Source organism: Ranitomeya imitator, chromosome 6, assembly GCF_032444005.1.
Source record: "Ranitomeya imitator isolate aRanImi1 chromosome 6, aRanImi1.pri, whole genome shotgun sequence".
Classification (NCBI taxonomy): domain Eukaryota; kingdom Metazoa; phylum Chordata; class Amphibia; order Anura; family Dendrobatidae; genus Ranitomeya; species Ranitomeya imitator.
This window is the reverse complement of record NC_091287.1, coordinates 301,239,073-301,254,579: the sequence shown is the minus strand read 5'-3', so window position 1 is coordinate 301,254,579 and position 15,507 is coordinate 301,239,073. Positions and strand designations below refer to the sequence as shown.

General features: G+C 46.1%; 1 protein-coding gene across 2 annotated transcripts in view; it reads left to right on the top strand.

Annotated features, from left to right (window-relative positions):
• Window positions 1-15,507, top strand: part of RIOK1 (RIO kinase 1) — an 87,031-nt gene that overhangs the window by 19,032 nt on the left and 52,492 nt on the right. For both annotated transcript variants that reach the window (XM_069730695.1, XM_069730696.1), the window contains exons 2-6: window positions 2,341-2,518; window positions 2,904-2,994; window positions 8,791-8,860; window positions 9,103-9,145; window positions 9,646-9,738. In XM_069730695.1, coding sequence (XP_069586796.1) covers window positions 2,341-2,518; window positions 2,904-2,994; window positions 8,791-8,860; window positions 9,103-9,145; window positions 9,646-9,738 — 475 coding nt within the window. The remainder of the gene's footprint in view (window positions 1-2,340; window positions 2,519-2,903; window positions 2,995-8,790; window positions 8,861-9,102; window positions 9,146-9,645; window positions 9,739-15,507) is intronic.

The window sequence follows — 15,507 nt, the reverse complement described above, 5'->3', positions numbered from 1 at the left end:
TGAGAGGAGGGTTTATAAACTATCTCAAGGTAGACAATATTAGGCTAGGTTCTCATTGCGTTAGGGCAATCCGTTTAGCGCTAAGCGCTAGTGGATTGCGCTAACGCAATGTCTTTTTAGGGGTCGCGTTAAATGTCCCCGCTAGCGCTTGCTACAAGCAGCGTCCGAGGCGCGCCACAAAAGAACGGCACATCGCTAGCACGTGCCGAAAATGGCACGCACTAGCAATGCGCTTTAACATTGCTGGCAATGGGAGCACTAACGGACACGTTGCACGGCGTTAATTTCGCCGTGCAACGCTGTCTGTTAGCGCTCACCCGAAAACGAAATGAGAACCTAGCCTTAATATTATCTCACTCAAAACATCCCCCTCCCTCTCTCAGTTCAGGTACACAGAGAAGGGAGTTGTAAGGCTATGTGCACACGTTCAGTATTTTTCGCGTTTTTTTTCTATAAAAATGCGATAAAAACGCTTACATATGGTTCCCAATCATTTCAATGTAATCCGCAAAACTTGTGCAAATGTTGCGATTTTTTTCCGCGAGAAAAAACAAATCGCGGAAAAAAAAGCAACATGTTCATTAATTCTGCGGAATCGCTGATTTCCCGCACACTGTAAAAAATCTACCATAGGTATAGACAAATATGACTAAAAAAATCTACCATAGGCAAAATCTACCATAGGCATAGGTATAGACAAATGACACATAGGGTTTTAGTATTTTCCCCTTGTATAGATACAGTTCATACTATATACACACATATATACACAGCCACTGTATATATACAGAGCTATAGCTACAGTACAAACATTGGTATAAACCTTGTATAGATACAGTACATACTATATACACACATATATATACACAGCCACTGTATATACAGAGCTATAGCTACAGTGCAAACATTGGTATAAACCTTGGATAGATACAGTACATACTATATACACACACAGCCACTGTATATATACAGAGCTATAGCTACAGTACAAACATTGGTATAAACCTTGGATAGATACAGTACATACTATATACACACACACAGGCACTGTATATATACAGAGCTATAGCTACAGTACAAACATTGGTATAAACCTTGGATAGATACAGTACATACTATATACACACACAGGCACTGTATATATATATCCGGACCTGACCTCACCTCCTTACCAAAATCCCGCACTGTCCGTCTGCTATTTCAGCCTTCTTTTCTGCTCGCTTTCTAACACAACATGGACAAAACAGAATTCATCGTCTTTCCCCCATCTCACTCTACCACTCCACCAGACCTATCCATCACTGTCAATGGCTGCTCACTTTCCCCAGTCCCTCATGCTTGGTGCCTCGGGGTGATCCTTGACTCTGTGCTCTCTTTCAAGCCACATATCTAAGCCCTTGCCTCCTCCTGCCGTCTCAAACTCAAAAATATTTCCCGGATCCGCGCATTCCTCGACAACGAAACCACAAAAACATTAGTGCTTGCCCTTATCTCCCGCCTTGACTACTGCAACCTCCTGCTCTCTGGCCTTCCATCTAGGACTCTGGCACCACTCCAATCCATCTTACACTCTGCTGCCCGACTAATCCACCTGTCTCCCCGCTATACCCCAGCCTCTCCCCTATGCCAAGCCCTTCACTGGCTTCCTATCGCCCAGAGACTCAAGTTCAAAACCCTTACTATAACATACAAAGCCATCCACAACCTGTCTCCTCCATACATCTGTGACATGGTCTCCCAGTACTTATCTACACGGAACCTTCGATCCTCACAAGATCTCCTTCTCTACTCCCATCTTTTCCCACAACCACATCCAAGACTTCTCCCGTGCTTCCCCCATACTCTGGAACTCTCTACCCCAACACATCAGACTCTCGCCTACCATAGAAACCTTCAAAAGGAAACTGAAGACTCACCTCTTCCGACAAGCCTGCAGTGATCCTCAACCCACTGAACCGCCGCACGACCAGCTCTACCTTCTCCTAGTGTTTCATCACCCATCCCCTGCAGACTGTGAGCCCTCGCGGACAGGGTCCTCCCTCCTTATGTACCTGTGCACCTTGTTTTTTGCTCATGTTTAATGTATTTGTCTATATTTGCCCCGTATTCACATTTAAAGCCCCATGGAATAAATGGCGCTATAGAAATGTATAATAATAATAATCTACATGTGGATTTGATTGAAGTCCCTGGATTTGCACACGTCCGTGTGTACAAACGCACGAACATAAATCTTGCATACTTATAACAGTAGAATGTACGCACACACACACTTTGGTAACGACGCTCTTATACAAGACTGATGTCACCATTGCTTCTCCTCCCTGATCTGTATTCTAGTGATGACGGCTATGAAAAGTTCCTGCAGAGACGAGAAGAACTTGCTTCTAAACAACATGAAGAGGATAGTGAGGAAGATGTTGACGACGATGATGATGATGATGATGGCTGGTACTGGGAAAACTGCACCACCAATATCATGAAGCATTATACGTCTGTAAGAGGGAGCAACACCCAGGTAAGTTATCGGTAAATGTAATCCATCAGTTCATTTTTACATATGGAAGATGTAGAAAGGCTTGTAGAAATCCCAGGTTCCCGTCATGAAAAATCTATTGCAGAAGCCATATGTAAATGAGGCTGGAAGTGCTCAGGGGGCGTGTTCGTGTATCTGGAATGCATTTTTCAAGGGCAGTGACACCCCCCAGTGCACTTCAAGCCTCGCTTGCATTTGGCTTTTACACTGTATTTCTCATGACACACACCTCTAATCTCTATAAAAAAAATGTATTAATAAATCAGTGGGCTTATCAGGGCCCAGCAACTTCCTGATAACTGCTCATCAGTGATTGACAGCTGTGTGCACTGAGGGTCTTCAGTACATGCTGTTTATTGTTTTCCAGGCTAACAGGCAAGATATGAAAACTGGTTCATCCAAGGTCTACACAGCAACTGACAAGGTCCTCCAGAAGTATGAAAACAAGATTAATCTAGGTATGATGTCTGTATGTCATGCTGCACAAAACAGCGTGATACACTCCTATTCCAGTGTCTAAAATGGGGGTCACCCACATGTCCTGTACTTATGGATGGAATCAAACTCCTACATTTCAGTGAATAGGCCCGTGATGTTTACCGACAGCATGCAGCTGTCAGCCATGCTGCATCCATATGTTCACCTTTGTATTTTCATGATATCGCAACAACAATTACCTTATGATATACACCTTAGACTGAGAAGTAATCCGAAACCGCCAATATAGGTGGATTTGCCGATGGTCTTTCATGTATGGCGGCCTCTCATCTCTTTCTGATATGATGTCTGGGAAGAGAAGGATCTGACAAGGTACAGACTGAGTAGCACTGTAGGGCTAGGTTCACATTGCGTTAGGACAGTCCGTCTAGCGCATAGCGCTACGGACTGCGCTAACGCAATGTCCCAAAAGGGATCGCGTTAGCGCAGATCCCCGATCTGCGTTAGCGAGGAACGGACCGCGAACGCTGCAAGCAGCGTTCGCGGTCCGTCACTCGAATGACGGCACATCACTAGCGCACCCCAATGTGGGCGTGCGCTAGCAATGCATTCGCCATTACAAGCAATGGCGGCGTTAACGGACTACGTTACACCGCGTTATGCCGCGGTGTAACGTAGTCCGTTAAACGTACCGCCATAACCCAATGGGAACCAAGCCTAAGGTTCAAATGCACTGTGCTTTGTAGACACCATAGAAAGGAAGGCATTTTTTTTCTAAATATATTAAGTGTTGTTTGGGAATCTTGGCTACGTCCTCAGTATCAGATTAGTGGGGTCCAACACTCCGTATCCCCACCAGTCAGCTGTTATTAACTCCGGAGGTGGACAGATGTATGCAGAGCTGCACGGCATATGCTGATAACTTCACATCATCTCCAATTCCCTTGAAAATGACCTGATCTGCAGTACCTGGCACTCTGAACAACCCCTTTAAATTTTAAGCGGATTAGAATATAATCCCATACAACTCTTTTTTTAGCCGTTTGGTGCTTGCCCTGTACTGCTGCTCAGTGTTACAATTCTTATAAAATAGTCATGCAAATTTGGTAGGAATGGTTTTGTCACATGGGTACAAGGGATCATTGTGGTTTGGGTCATCGCATCTTTTTATTTACCTGGGACTGTCTAATTTAGAAAACACTTGTTAAATACGGATATAAAATTTTGAGTTAACGTTTAATGCCAGGAATGGCCCTTAACACATTATTTCCCAAGGGTAAGTGATAACTTATGGATTGGTTCAGGTTTAGTCCCTGCGACCCCCTCTAATCTCGGGAATGAGAATTTTAAGTGTCCAATTGAAATGTAGCTTTATGTCACCACACTATTGCCTGTATCGGAATGTCAGAAAAATCTGAGCACTGTAGTCGGCTATCTTTAGCAGTGCCATTAATATCTCAGGAATTTCATAGTTCTCCTTTTGGGATTGGTCGGAGGTCATGAAAGTTGTCATCTATCCATTGGATATGTGAGCTGACGTCCAGCACAACTCAACGTTTCCAGCACTCAAATCAGCTATGCAGAGTGTGTGGTTTCCTATGCAGTGCTGGGCTTATTATGGAGGACTGAAAATGCAGTACATAAAGCCAGTCTCAAAGACTACTACTTTTATGATTCCTTTTCCTTAGCCAGTCCACTGTGAGCCGGCTTGCACTGCGCTCCTCTGTGCCTCCGCATCTTGATGAATGTGACAAGTAGTTTCAATATAGTGAATGTGACTTCCTTTCATTGGGCTTCTCATCTTTAGGCCTCACTTAGATGTCCGTTTTTCGAGTACAAGTGCTATCCGTAGTTTTCATGAATAGCACTCGTACCTTTGATAGTCTATCAAGCCATTCACATGTCCGTGATTGTCCAGGAAAATCATAGACGTGAAAATCGGCAATGCAATTCTATGGGTGCGTGAAAAAATCAGACATCGATACTCACGGACTGTCAAAAAGGAAAGAGTGGAGATTTTTTCCCCCCTCCAAATACAGTACAGACCAAAAGTTTGGACACACCTTATTTAAAGATTTTTCTGTATTTTCAGGACTATGAAAATTGTAAATTCACCCTGAAGGCATCAAAACTATGAATTAACACATGTGGAATTATATACTTAACAAAAAAAGTGTGAAACAACTGAAATTATGTCTTATATTCTAGGTTCTTCAAAGTAGCCACCTTTTGCTTTGATGACTGCTTTGCACACTCTTGGCATTCTCTTGATGAGCTTCGAGGTAGTCACCGGAAATGGTTTTCACCTCACAGGTGTGCCCTGTCAGGTTTAATAAGCAGGATTTCTTGCCTTATAAATCTGGATTGGGACCATAAGTTGTGTTGTGCAGAAGTCTGGTGGATATACGGCTGGTAGTCCTGTTAGAATTTGGATTATGACAAGGAAAAGCAGCTAAGTAAAGAAAAACAAGAGGCCATCATTACTTTAAGAAATTAAGGTCAGTCAGTCCGAAAGATTGGGAAAACTTTGAAAGTGTCCCCAAGTGCAGTTGCAAAAACCATTCAGCGCTACAAAGAAACTGGCTCACAAGAGGACCGCCCCAGGAAAGGAAGACCAAGAGTCACCTCTACTTCTGAGGATAAGTTTATCTGAGTCACCAGCCTCAGAAATCGCAGGTTAAAAGCAGCTCAGATTAGAGACCAGGTCAATGCCACACAGAGTTCTAGCAGCAGACACATCTCTACAACTGTTAAGAGGAGACTTTGTGCAGCAGGCCTTCATGGTAAAATAGCTGCTAGGAAACCACTGCTAAGGACAGGCAACAAGCAGAAAAGACTTGTTTGGGCTGAAGAACACAAGGAATGGACATTAGACCAATGGAAATCTGTGCTTTGGTCTGATGAGTCCAAATTTGAGCTCTTTGGTTCCAACCACCGTGTCTTTGTGCGACGCAGAAAAGGTGAACGGATGGACTCTACATGCCTGGTTCCCACCGTGGAGGTGGTGGAGGTGTGACGGTGTTGGGTGCTTTGCTGGTGACACTGTTGGGGATTTATTTAAAATTGAAGGCATACTGAACCAGCATGGCTACCACAGCATCTTGCAGAGGCATGCTATTCCATCCGGTTTGCGTTTAGTTGGACCATCATTTATTTTTCAAAAGGACAATGACCCCAAACACACCTCCAGGCTGTGTAAGGGCTATTTGACCAAGAAGGAGAGTGATGGGGTGCTACGCGGCTACGCCAGATGACCTGGCCTCCACAGTCACCAGACCTGAACCCAATCGAGATGGTTTGGGGTGAGCTGGACAGCAGAGTGAAGGCAAAAGGGCCAACAAGTGCTAAGCATCTCTGGGAACTCCTTCAAGATTGTTGAAAGACGATTTCCGGTTACTACCTCTTGAAGCTCATCAAGAGAATGCAAAGAGTGTTCAAAGCAGTCATCAAAGCAAAAGGTGGCTACTTTGAAGAACTTAGAATATAAGACATATTTTCAGTTGTTTCACACTTTTTTGTTAGGTATATACAGTAATTCCACATGTGTTAATTCATAGTTTTGATGCCTTCAGTGTGAATTTACAATTTTCATAGTCCTGAAAATACAGAAAAATCTTTAAATGAGAAGTGTCCAAACTTTTTGTACTGTACAAGAAAAGCTCACTCGAGCCATAGTCCTCAGTCTGTTTTTGTCGTACTTGAGAAAATAAGAGTTTTATGTGTAAGGGAGGAAAGACAATGTTCTTCCTATCCACTAGAGGATCATGGATGACATTCTTATCGCCAGATGCCAAACTCTGATGCTGAGGCCATTCAGTTTTCACCCAATGCTCTGCTGTAGCTCTACTGTCCCAGTAGCACAGAGAACAAGGGTGTTTTGTGTACCCTCCATGCAGACGCAAAAGAAAGTTAACCATTTTCAAATCAACACAAATTAACCACCCATGAACATTATGTTGTAACCTCTCTAGAACAATCTTGATGGTTTTATATTCTTTAAGCTTTACAGAATGACCTATTGGTACAGAGCCATACTTATTTCCATTGTGTAACAGAACACATTTTAAACTTCTTTTGGAACTATAAATAAAAAGCCTCCAATCCATTGAATCATATGCTGGAAGTAGCCCTTCAATATCAGTACTATAGACAAGTTGGCCATCTGAATGGAAGTACTTGCGCAGTTCTGCTTCCCTGTTACGATAAAATGAGACACTTGTACCGGGTTTCAACATTCGATTCTCTTGTAGTCTTGAAGCCAATAGTTCAGCAGACTCTTCTGGTAGATAAAGATCTCTAACCAGATCATTCAAAGCAGACTGAGTAAAAAGAATTGGTTTGTCACAATCTTCATCACATGGCTGAAAAATATCTGGACTGTCTTCTTCATCAGTATAACAATGTGAGGAGAGTTCTGTATCAACGTTTTCTGGAAGCGCAGTAAATTTTGGAACAGGTATGTCTTCACTATGGGCAACTGGTCGAATAGCTGAAAGGATACTTGGGTATTGCAAATATTGCTTGTTTTTCTTATTAAAACCTTTTACATCAACAAGGCAGAAATTGCAGTCTTCTAAATGATTGTTTGGTTCTCTCCAAACCATAGGAACTCAAAACTGAAATTTAGCATTCTTTCTTTGAGACGATGATCTCAAGCTCTCAATACAGGTTTTGCACAATGCTTGTCTTGGTCTCCCAAGTTTTTCTTTGAAGTATGCAAAATACACCCTCTTAACAAAGTCAGTAATGTTGCGCCTCTGAGTCTTCACAGTAAAGTTTCCACAGATGTTTAACAAAAAATATTTGGATCATTTGAGCACTGTCTTCTGCGAGATGTAGAGGCCATTGTTAGATCAGCAAAACATCCTACAAGATGAAAGTTGTTAGCTACCTGAGTTGTTCATTGAATTTCTGTCCCACCCCACACCTTAGGTATTGATTCACAAACAAAAAACAGAAAAACAGCAGGATAAAAACAATAAATATCAAAATTCATTGAAAATTTCAATAAATAAAACAGTACCTGCACACGATTATTGTGTACGTTGAAAACTGTTTGTTTACTTTCTTATAGCAAATGTGAATTATGCATGTTCAAAGAAAACGGATATTCTCACATTTATTGGGAGACTAAATGAAAACTAAATTTACCTTAGTGAACCGTATAAACTGAGACTTTTCATACACTACTTATATTTATCATGGAATTCATGAAAATGGGCTATATACCTATAGCGCAAAAACGAGATGTGATAGAGGAATTATAAGATCAGATTTGAATTCAGCACCCTCAAATTAGTCTAAAACTATTCAGTCCATGCCTGAAATTATTTTTTTTTTGTAGACCAGTATAATAGGACTACCCATTCAGCTCTGAAGCTAGATGCCCCTTGGGGCTGAAGGAGATAAAAAGTGACATATAGGTGCAAGAAAGAAACTGTTGGGCTTGGTCTGAATTAAAATGGTATTCCCAAAATATTGGTGATCCTGAGATCAGGGCTCTGGAACTCCTTGTAGAGCGCTGTCCTGAAGGGAGCGGAGGTGCGCCTGGACGGCCTAGCACTGTCAGAAATAACGGAGCGCTGCGCGTGGCGTTTTCCTGCAGTCTTTTAGACATAGCCTGCGCACCTCTGCTCCATTCAGGATGAGGTTCTGTGGAACCCATTCTCACAATTAGAGCCCTAATCTATGGATCAAGCGATCTGCAAGTTATCCCGTATACATGTCATTTTCTTGCCAAACTTTTATAGTTATACAGATACTGTGCTTTGTGAACAATATTGCGGCTGTAGAAATAACGCTTTAATGTTTTCTAGGTAAACTGTGTCTTTCTGACTCCGTTATGAACAAAATCACTGAGAAATCGAGACAAAAAGAATCAGTCCAGTAAGTTTACATCTCTCCATTCATTGTCTGCCTGGATGTGGTGAATGCATCACCAGGGGGTGATGAGTGTCCCCTCTCTGCACAGCAGATATTTATGGAATATCATTTGGACAACCAATTATCATTTATGCTTTCAATCAGAATTCTTGGTTATAAAAAGGAAAACTCGCCCATGTGTTGGCTCAATGCAAAGTGTAAGATGGTACAATCTATTCATATAATGTTTACTTTTCCAACACTAGGTACCGGGTTAAAGACAAGTCTGATAGGGCTACTGTTGAACAGGTATGTTTATAAATGAAAACCAGTGTTTATAAAAGATGCAAGTGTGTGCTGAAGTGTATCCGGTATGCAGAGGGGCTTCTGAGCAGGTGCAGGCGTCTCATGTATGCGATGCTGCTTTTCGGGCATCGGTTGTCGCTCTGATTGTAGTTGACCAGTTCTCCGTGTCATAGTGGTTTTTCTGTAGCCCTCTAAATTTATACACAAATATTGACATACAAGAACAAACCTGATCCATGACATGTCTGTGCATTATGCAGTGGATGGTACTGTGAGAAGAGTGACTACTTAGTGCATGGAGATATGGTGTTCATCTCCGTTGACATCCAGTGCCTGTAAGACCTGCTCAAAGCTGATTTGGGGTGGGGCCATGTGTCAGACCCCCACTAGTTTGACATTGATTATATTTAAGGATAGTTCATCAATATTTTAGTCCCTGACAACCCCTTTAATTTTATATGAAGTCCACCAGAAAACTGAAAGCAATGGGCTTTATTTCTCAGGTTCTGGATCCTCGGACAAGGATGATTCTTTTTAAGATGCTTACTAGAGGAGTAATATCTGAAATCAATGGCTGCATCAGCACAGGCAAAGAAGTAAGTGCGTGTGTATGTCTGCATCCATCTCTCAGGGTAGTGCGCCAGCCAGTATTATCTCCTATCCTTGGAATAGAGGACAACTGTTTTCACTGGACAACACCATTGAGGAAGGAGCCAAGATTGTTCCCTTTCGGCTGCATTCACACATCTGTTGTCACCGTCTCTTATTCACAGACTTACTAGGAATCTCCAGACCCTTTCTCTACAGCCATATAGGCAAACATGGGGCTGTCATGTTGGGGCCAGTCTGTCATCACAATCCGTACTCCGATGTGTGAATCCAGCCTTTCATTGTCTGCTAAGATAATTTTAGTAAAAATGGTATGGCTTCCTCAAATGTCATATATCCTGCACAGTGCACCAACTTTTCTTAGTGATTATATTTTCATTAGTCCTGATCCTATTAGGAGTTTTATTTGGAAGGGTGGTGGCGTGTTTATAAAGGTACTCCGCAGAGATAAATAAACTTTACGTCACAGATCGGGTGTCTGTTTAAGCTCTGCTTGCCTTTCCCATCCACCTTCAACTTCCAGAATTATGCCTGTACACCCTCTTAATGACTGTCCACGCTCCTGGACATGTCATAAAGAAACTGCAAATACATTCTGCAGTCCACTGTTGTGCAATCCATGCCCCCTGATCTGGACATGGCTTGTACACTAGTGGATTGCAGAATGTATTTGCAGCTTCTTTAGCACAGGTCCATAATGTGGACAGTCATAAAGGAGGTGTACAAGCATAGTTCCGGAATTTGGGAGGGCAACCAGGGCATAAATAGATTGCCTGCTGCCTGGCAGGAGCAGGCTGCACCCCCCCAGATCTCGGACTGCAGGGAAGAGGGTGACGTTTTCAGGGGGCTGGCTTCTACTAGAAGCAAGGAGCAGGCCACGACCCCTGATCTGTGACGTAACGTCCTAGAAGGGAGGGGGAGCAGTGAGAAGCAGCTCCAGCGTCACATTGCATTGCAAGTGCTGTGAGGGTTACAAACAGCGGCATTCATGCCATCTTTCTAGTTTATGTAGGCATAGCCATAAGAATAGTTTCTCACCGGAATAAACCTTTAAGGTGAGAAAAGCATTGTACGGAATCCTAAGAGAAAGGAAGAACTCGCGTTACTGAATTAGGAGCTGTGTAATTTGGCCCCACAGAGCCAATATTGGGGAGTATTGAGTTTCATGAAAAAAATATTTCTTTCTCCCTTATTTGGGGTGACACAGGTAACCATGGGTGTCTGCTGCTGTCGCTAGGAGGCTGACACTAGGCAAAAAAGGAAAATAGCGCCTCCTCCGCAGCACCAAGTACCTCAGTTTAGGCTTAGTGTCTGTAGGAGGCAGACCTGGATCTGATCCCAGATCCACATTTTCCTTTATCTTTTGATTACTGTAAAAAAGAGTTTGGTTATATAAAGCTCGGTTTTTGGACATAAATGAAAACATTTTGGCATATAGAGGGATATTTTATGTTGTGCAAAAGTCTAGGATAATATTTAGTTATGTTCACTTGAATAAACTTTCTGGGTTCAAGGAGTGAATAAAGAAAATATATTACATCTCTTAGGGAGATGACACATGCTCGATCAGAGAGCTCCAACATAGATTTGGATTTGCACAAACGTTCTTAATATATTTAGCCATTTAATTCACGTTGGGAACACTCCATATAGATAATGTTGCCAAAATATGCAGCACTGCAGGAGGACTGGCTAAGAAAATAGTCCTTTAAATCAAAGAATAAGTGGAAATATGAGTTGGGTGATATCATGGAATTGGGCAAATTATGCAAGTGATGTTAAACCTCACAAAATAACTCTCGTACGACTTAATTTTTTTGTTCACTATTATTTATCGGTGAATTTCAAAAATAAAAATAGATCATTATTTCTCCTTCGCCTCATTGGGGGACACAGGACCATGGGTTATGCTGCTGTCACTAGGAGGCTGACACTAAGCTGAGACAAAAAAAGGTTAGCTCCTCCCCTGCAGTATACACCCTCATGCTGGCTTCCAGAGACCCAGTTCAAGCTTAGTGTCCATAGGAGGCACACTGTTTTTTAATTCTACCCGGACGAAGGGGGCGACGGATTCTTTCATGGTCCGATCTCCCCCGAACCAACAACAGGCGAGCACGGGAGTTTTACCTCTCCGTATCCTCTCCTGCGACGTGGGAGCCACTGCCTGAGCTGACTTTTTTCTTTTTGGGCGACGGTTTTTTTCCCTAAAAGGGCGCCGATCTCCCCTCTTTGTTCAGACGAGCACTGGTGTTTTACCTCCAGTACTCTCTTCTGCAGCCAGGCCTTTTTATTGCCGGACATCTGCCCTGTCCACCAGGTTTCACCCTCGGCTGTACAGAGGCACTAGTACCCGTGGCGTCCGTGCAGCACACCCTGCATCACCAGTGCATGCGGCTGATTCAGGTGGTGGACGGTTCCTCTCCACCCCCCCTTTCTGGGGCTGGTGGATGGAGGCTTCCCAACCCCTGCACCGTCCCTGTCTTTCACCCCAGACACTCCTACCTCAGCCCCTGGTGCGCTGCTCCTTCAGGGTAAGTGTCTTGTGGAATGGGGGGGGGGGGGGGGTGGTCGCCGGTTCTGCGGTTCGGAGTGCTCCCCCTTACTAGTGGCACACTTTATTCCTGGGCCCCTTTGTTGTCCCGGCATCAGCGGCCGCGCCGAAGCCGCAAATTTAGTCCCCGGCTTCGGCCTAGCCGGCCGGGGATCTTGCGCTTCCTGATAGGCTCCGCCCCCTTTTTCGCGTCATCGCGCGGCGACGCCCCCCGGTCCTGGCGCTTCTCGCTGTGTGCGAGATCTCTCTCCCAGGTCTCGGCGGCCATCTTGGATCTCTCTGCACGCCGCAGCTCCAGGTCTCCCAGCCGCAGCGTCCTCCACGTGCAGCGCTGTGCACGCCGGCTGTCGCCTAGTCCTCCTGCCGCCTCCCTCTTCCTCTGTGGGACACAGGACCAGGGTAAGGAGACCGTCAGCTCTCTCCTGCAGCGCCGCCCTCGCTTCCTTAGGCTAGACCCTGGGTATCTGGCATTAGTGTACACCATGTCTCAGTCTAAGACTAAAAAATCCTCAAAGGTGCATTCGACCTTTTTTTCTGCGTGTACCACCTGCCAGGCTACACTTCCCCGCCCTCAAAGCTCTCCCCTCTGCTCTGCCTGCGATGTCCCATGTGCCCAGGAGCCCGCCACCGACTCCAGCGTGCCTAGCCCCCCCCCCCCGTGGGTCGCTTCACTTTCGCAGTCCGTGGATTTTTTAGCCAACGCCATCAAATCCATTCAAAATCCTCCCGGGGAACGGGGCAATCCGTTACAGGTCCTAAGAGATCCCTCCGTAGCAGGGGAATCGTCGGCCAGCAGGGGCCGCTCTCTCCATAAAGAGGCACAGTCATCCAGAAAACGGACCCGCACTACCTCTCCTGAGCGCTCACCTCGCCGCTCAGACTCTGGCAGCTCCACCTCTTGCTCACCCTCTTTGGGGGCTCGCAGCGTTCACGACTCTGAACATGAGTCCGAAGTATCTTTGGACCCGGAGGCTCCGGAGTTCAGAGCTACGGTTGACTCCCTCATTGTAGCAGTCAATCACGCACTTAAGGTGGATGATGACTCTAATTCCGCTCCGGAACACGCTGTCTCTTTTACCAGAACCAAGCGTTCCCACAAAACTTTTGCCTCTCACCCAGATTTTCTGGATATAGTCAGGCGACACAGGGAGCGTCCAGACAAGCATTTCACGGGCTAAACAGATAGCCATGGCTAATGATTACGTGATGTACGCCTCCCTTGATGCAGCGAATTGCGCAGCATCGGCGGCTTCTAACGCCATCTCTATCAGAAGGGCTCTTTGGCTCAGAGAGTGGCGCGCAGATTCTTCCTCTAAAAAATCTGATCTCTCTCCCTTTTCAAAGTGGGCGCCTTTTCGGTGAAAAGCTAGACCAGCTGATTTCCGACGCCACAGGGGGAAAGAGCAAGTTCCTTCCCCAACAGAGGCCCAAGGCGGCCTTCCAGCGCCAGCCTTACTTTCGTTTTCGGCCCTTTCGTACCAGCCCAGCCTGGTCCAATCCTACCGGTCTTTCCAGATCAGACCGATCCGCTCGCACAGACAGAGACAGAGACACTCGTCCCTCCTTCAGGCCGAATCCTTCCTGGCGCGGAAAGCCGAGGCAGTCCAAAACCAGAGGTTTGAGACCCCCCAGATTCCCGTCTCAATGACTCGGGAACGGCGCCAGTCGATACCACCAGAGTAGGAGGACGTCTACTCCTTTTTCAGCAAGCCTGGCTCTCCGTCATTCACGACGAATGGGTCAGGGATCTGGTATCGTCTGGCTACAAAATAGTTCTCCGCGCCTCCTCCAACTCGGTTTTTCCCCTCTCGTCTCCCCAGCTCGGGAGCTCAGTCTCGCGCCCTCCGTTGCGCCATCCACTCCCTCCGCCAAAGCGGGGTCATTGTTCCGGTCCCGGAGCACGAGAGGTTCAAAGGTTTCTACTCAAACCTCTTCGTCGTGCCAAAGAAGGACGGAAAAGTGCGCCCCATTTTGGATCTGAAGCTCCTGAACAAGTGCGTAAGAGTACGGCACTTCAGGATGGAATCACTCAGATCGGTCATCTCGTCGATGGAAAGAGGGGAATTCTTGGCATCGATAGACATCAAGGATGCCTATCTTCACATTCCGATATTCCCGCCTCATCAGAGGTTCCTCCGCTTTGCTGTTCTGGAGGACCACTTCCAGTTCACGGCCTTACCCTTCGGTCTTGCCACGGCGCCCAGGGTATTCACAAAGGTCATGGCGGCTGTCATGGCCATCCTTCATTCTCGAGGAGTCGTCGTGTTACCTTACTTAGACGATCTCCTCATAAAGGGCCCGTCTTTTCAGGCCTGCGAGTCAAGCGTCCACATTACCCTGGATTCTCTTTCGCGCCTGGGCTGGTTGATCAACTTGGACAAGTCCTCTCCCGTTCCTGCCCGTCGGATCTCCTTTCTGGGAATGATCCTGGACACTTCAAGGGGGCTGGTCTTGCTTCCTCGGTCCAAGGCCCAAGCGCTTCAGCAGGGAGCCCGAACGCTCTGACATCCTCGCCCTCGAACCATTCGGTTCGCCATGAAGATTCTGGGAAAGATGGTTGCAGCAATCGAAGCGGTTCCTTTCGCTCAACTCCATCTCCGCCCCTTGCAACAGGCTTTGCTGGGCAACTGGGACAGGAGTCTCCCATCTCTCGACCGCCCTTGCCCCCTGTCCCCGCGGGTCAGACAATCTCTCGTATGGTGGACCCTGGGTCAATCTCTTCTCCAGGGGAAGTCCTTCCTCCCGATCCGCTGGTTAGTGGTAACTACCGACGCCAGTCTTCTCGGCTGGGGGGCGGTGTTTCTTCACCACTCCGCCCAGGGCCGTTGGACAGTTCGGGAATCCAGACTCCCCATCAACATCCTGGAGATTCGTGCTATCAGACTTGCCCTGAGTCGCTTTCACACCCTGCTCGCGGGTCACCCAATACGAGTCCAATCGGACAACCTCACGGCGGTGGCTTACATCAACCACCAGGATGGTACCCACAGCAGGGCAGCGATGCAGGAAGTCTCTCACATCCTTCGTTGGGCCGAAACCAACCATTCCATCATCTATGCGGTGCACATTCCGGGAGTCGAGAACTGGGCGGCGGACTTCCTGAGCCGCCAGGGCCTTGCCTCGGGGGAGTGGGAACTCCACCCAGAGGTCTTTCGACAGATCTGTCTTCGCTGGGGGACTCCGGACGTGGATCTGATGGCGTCCA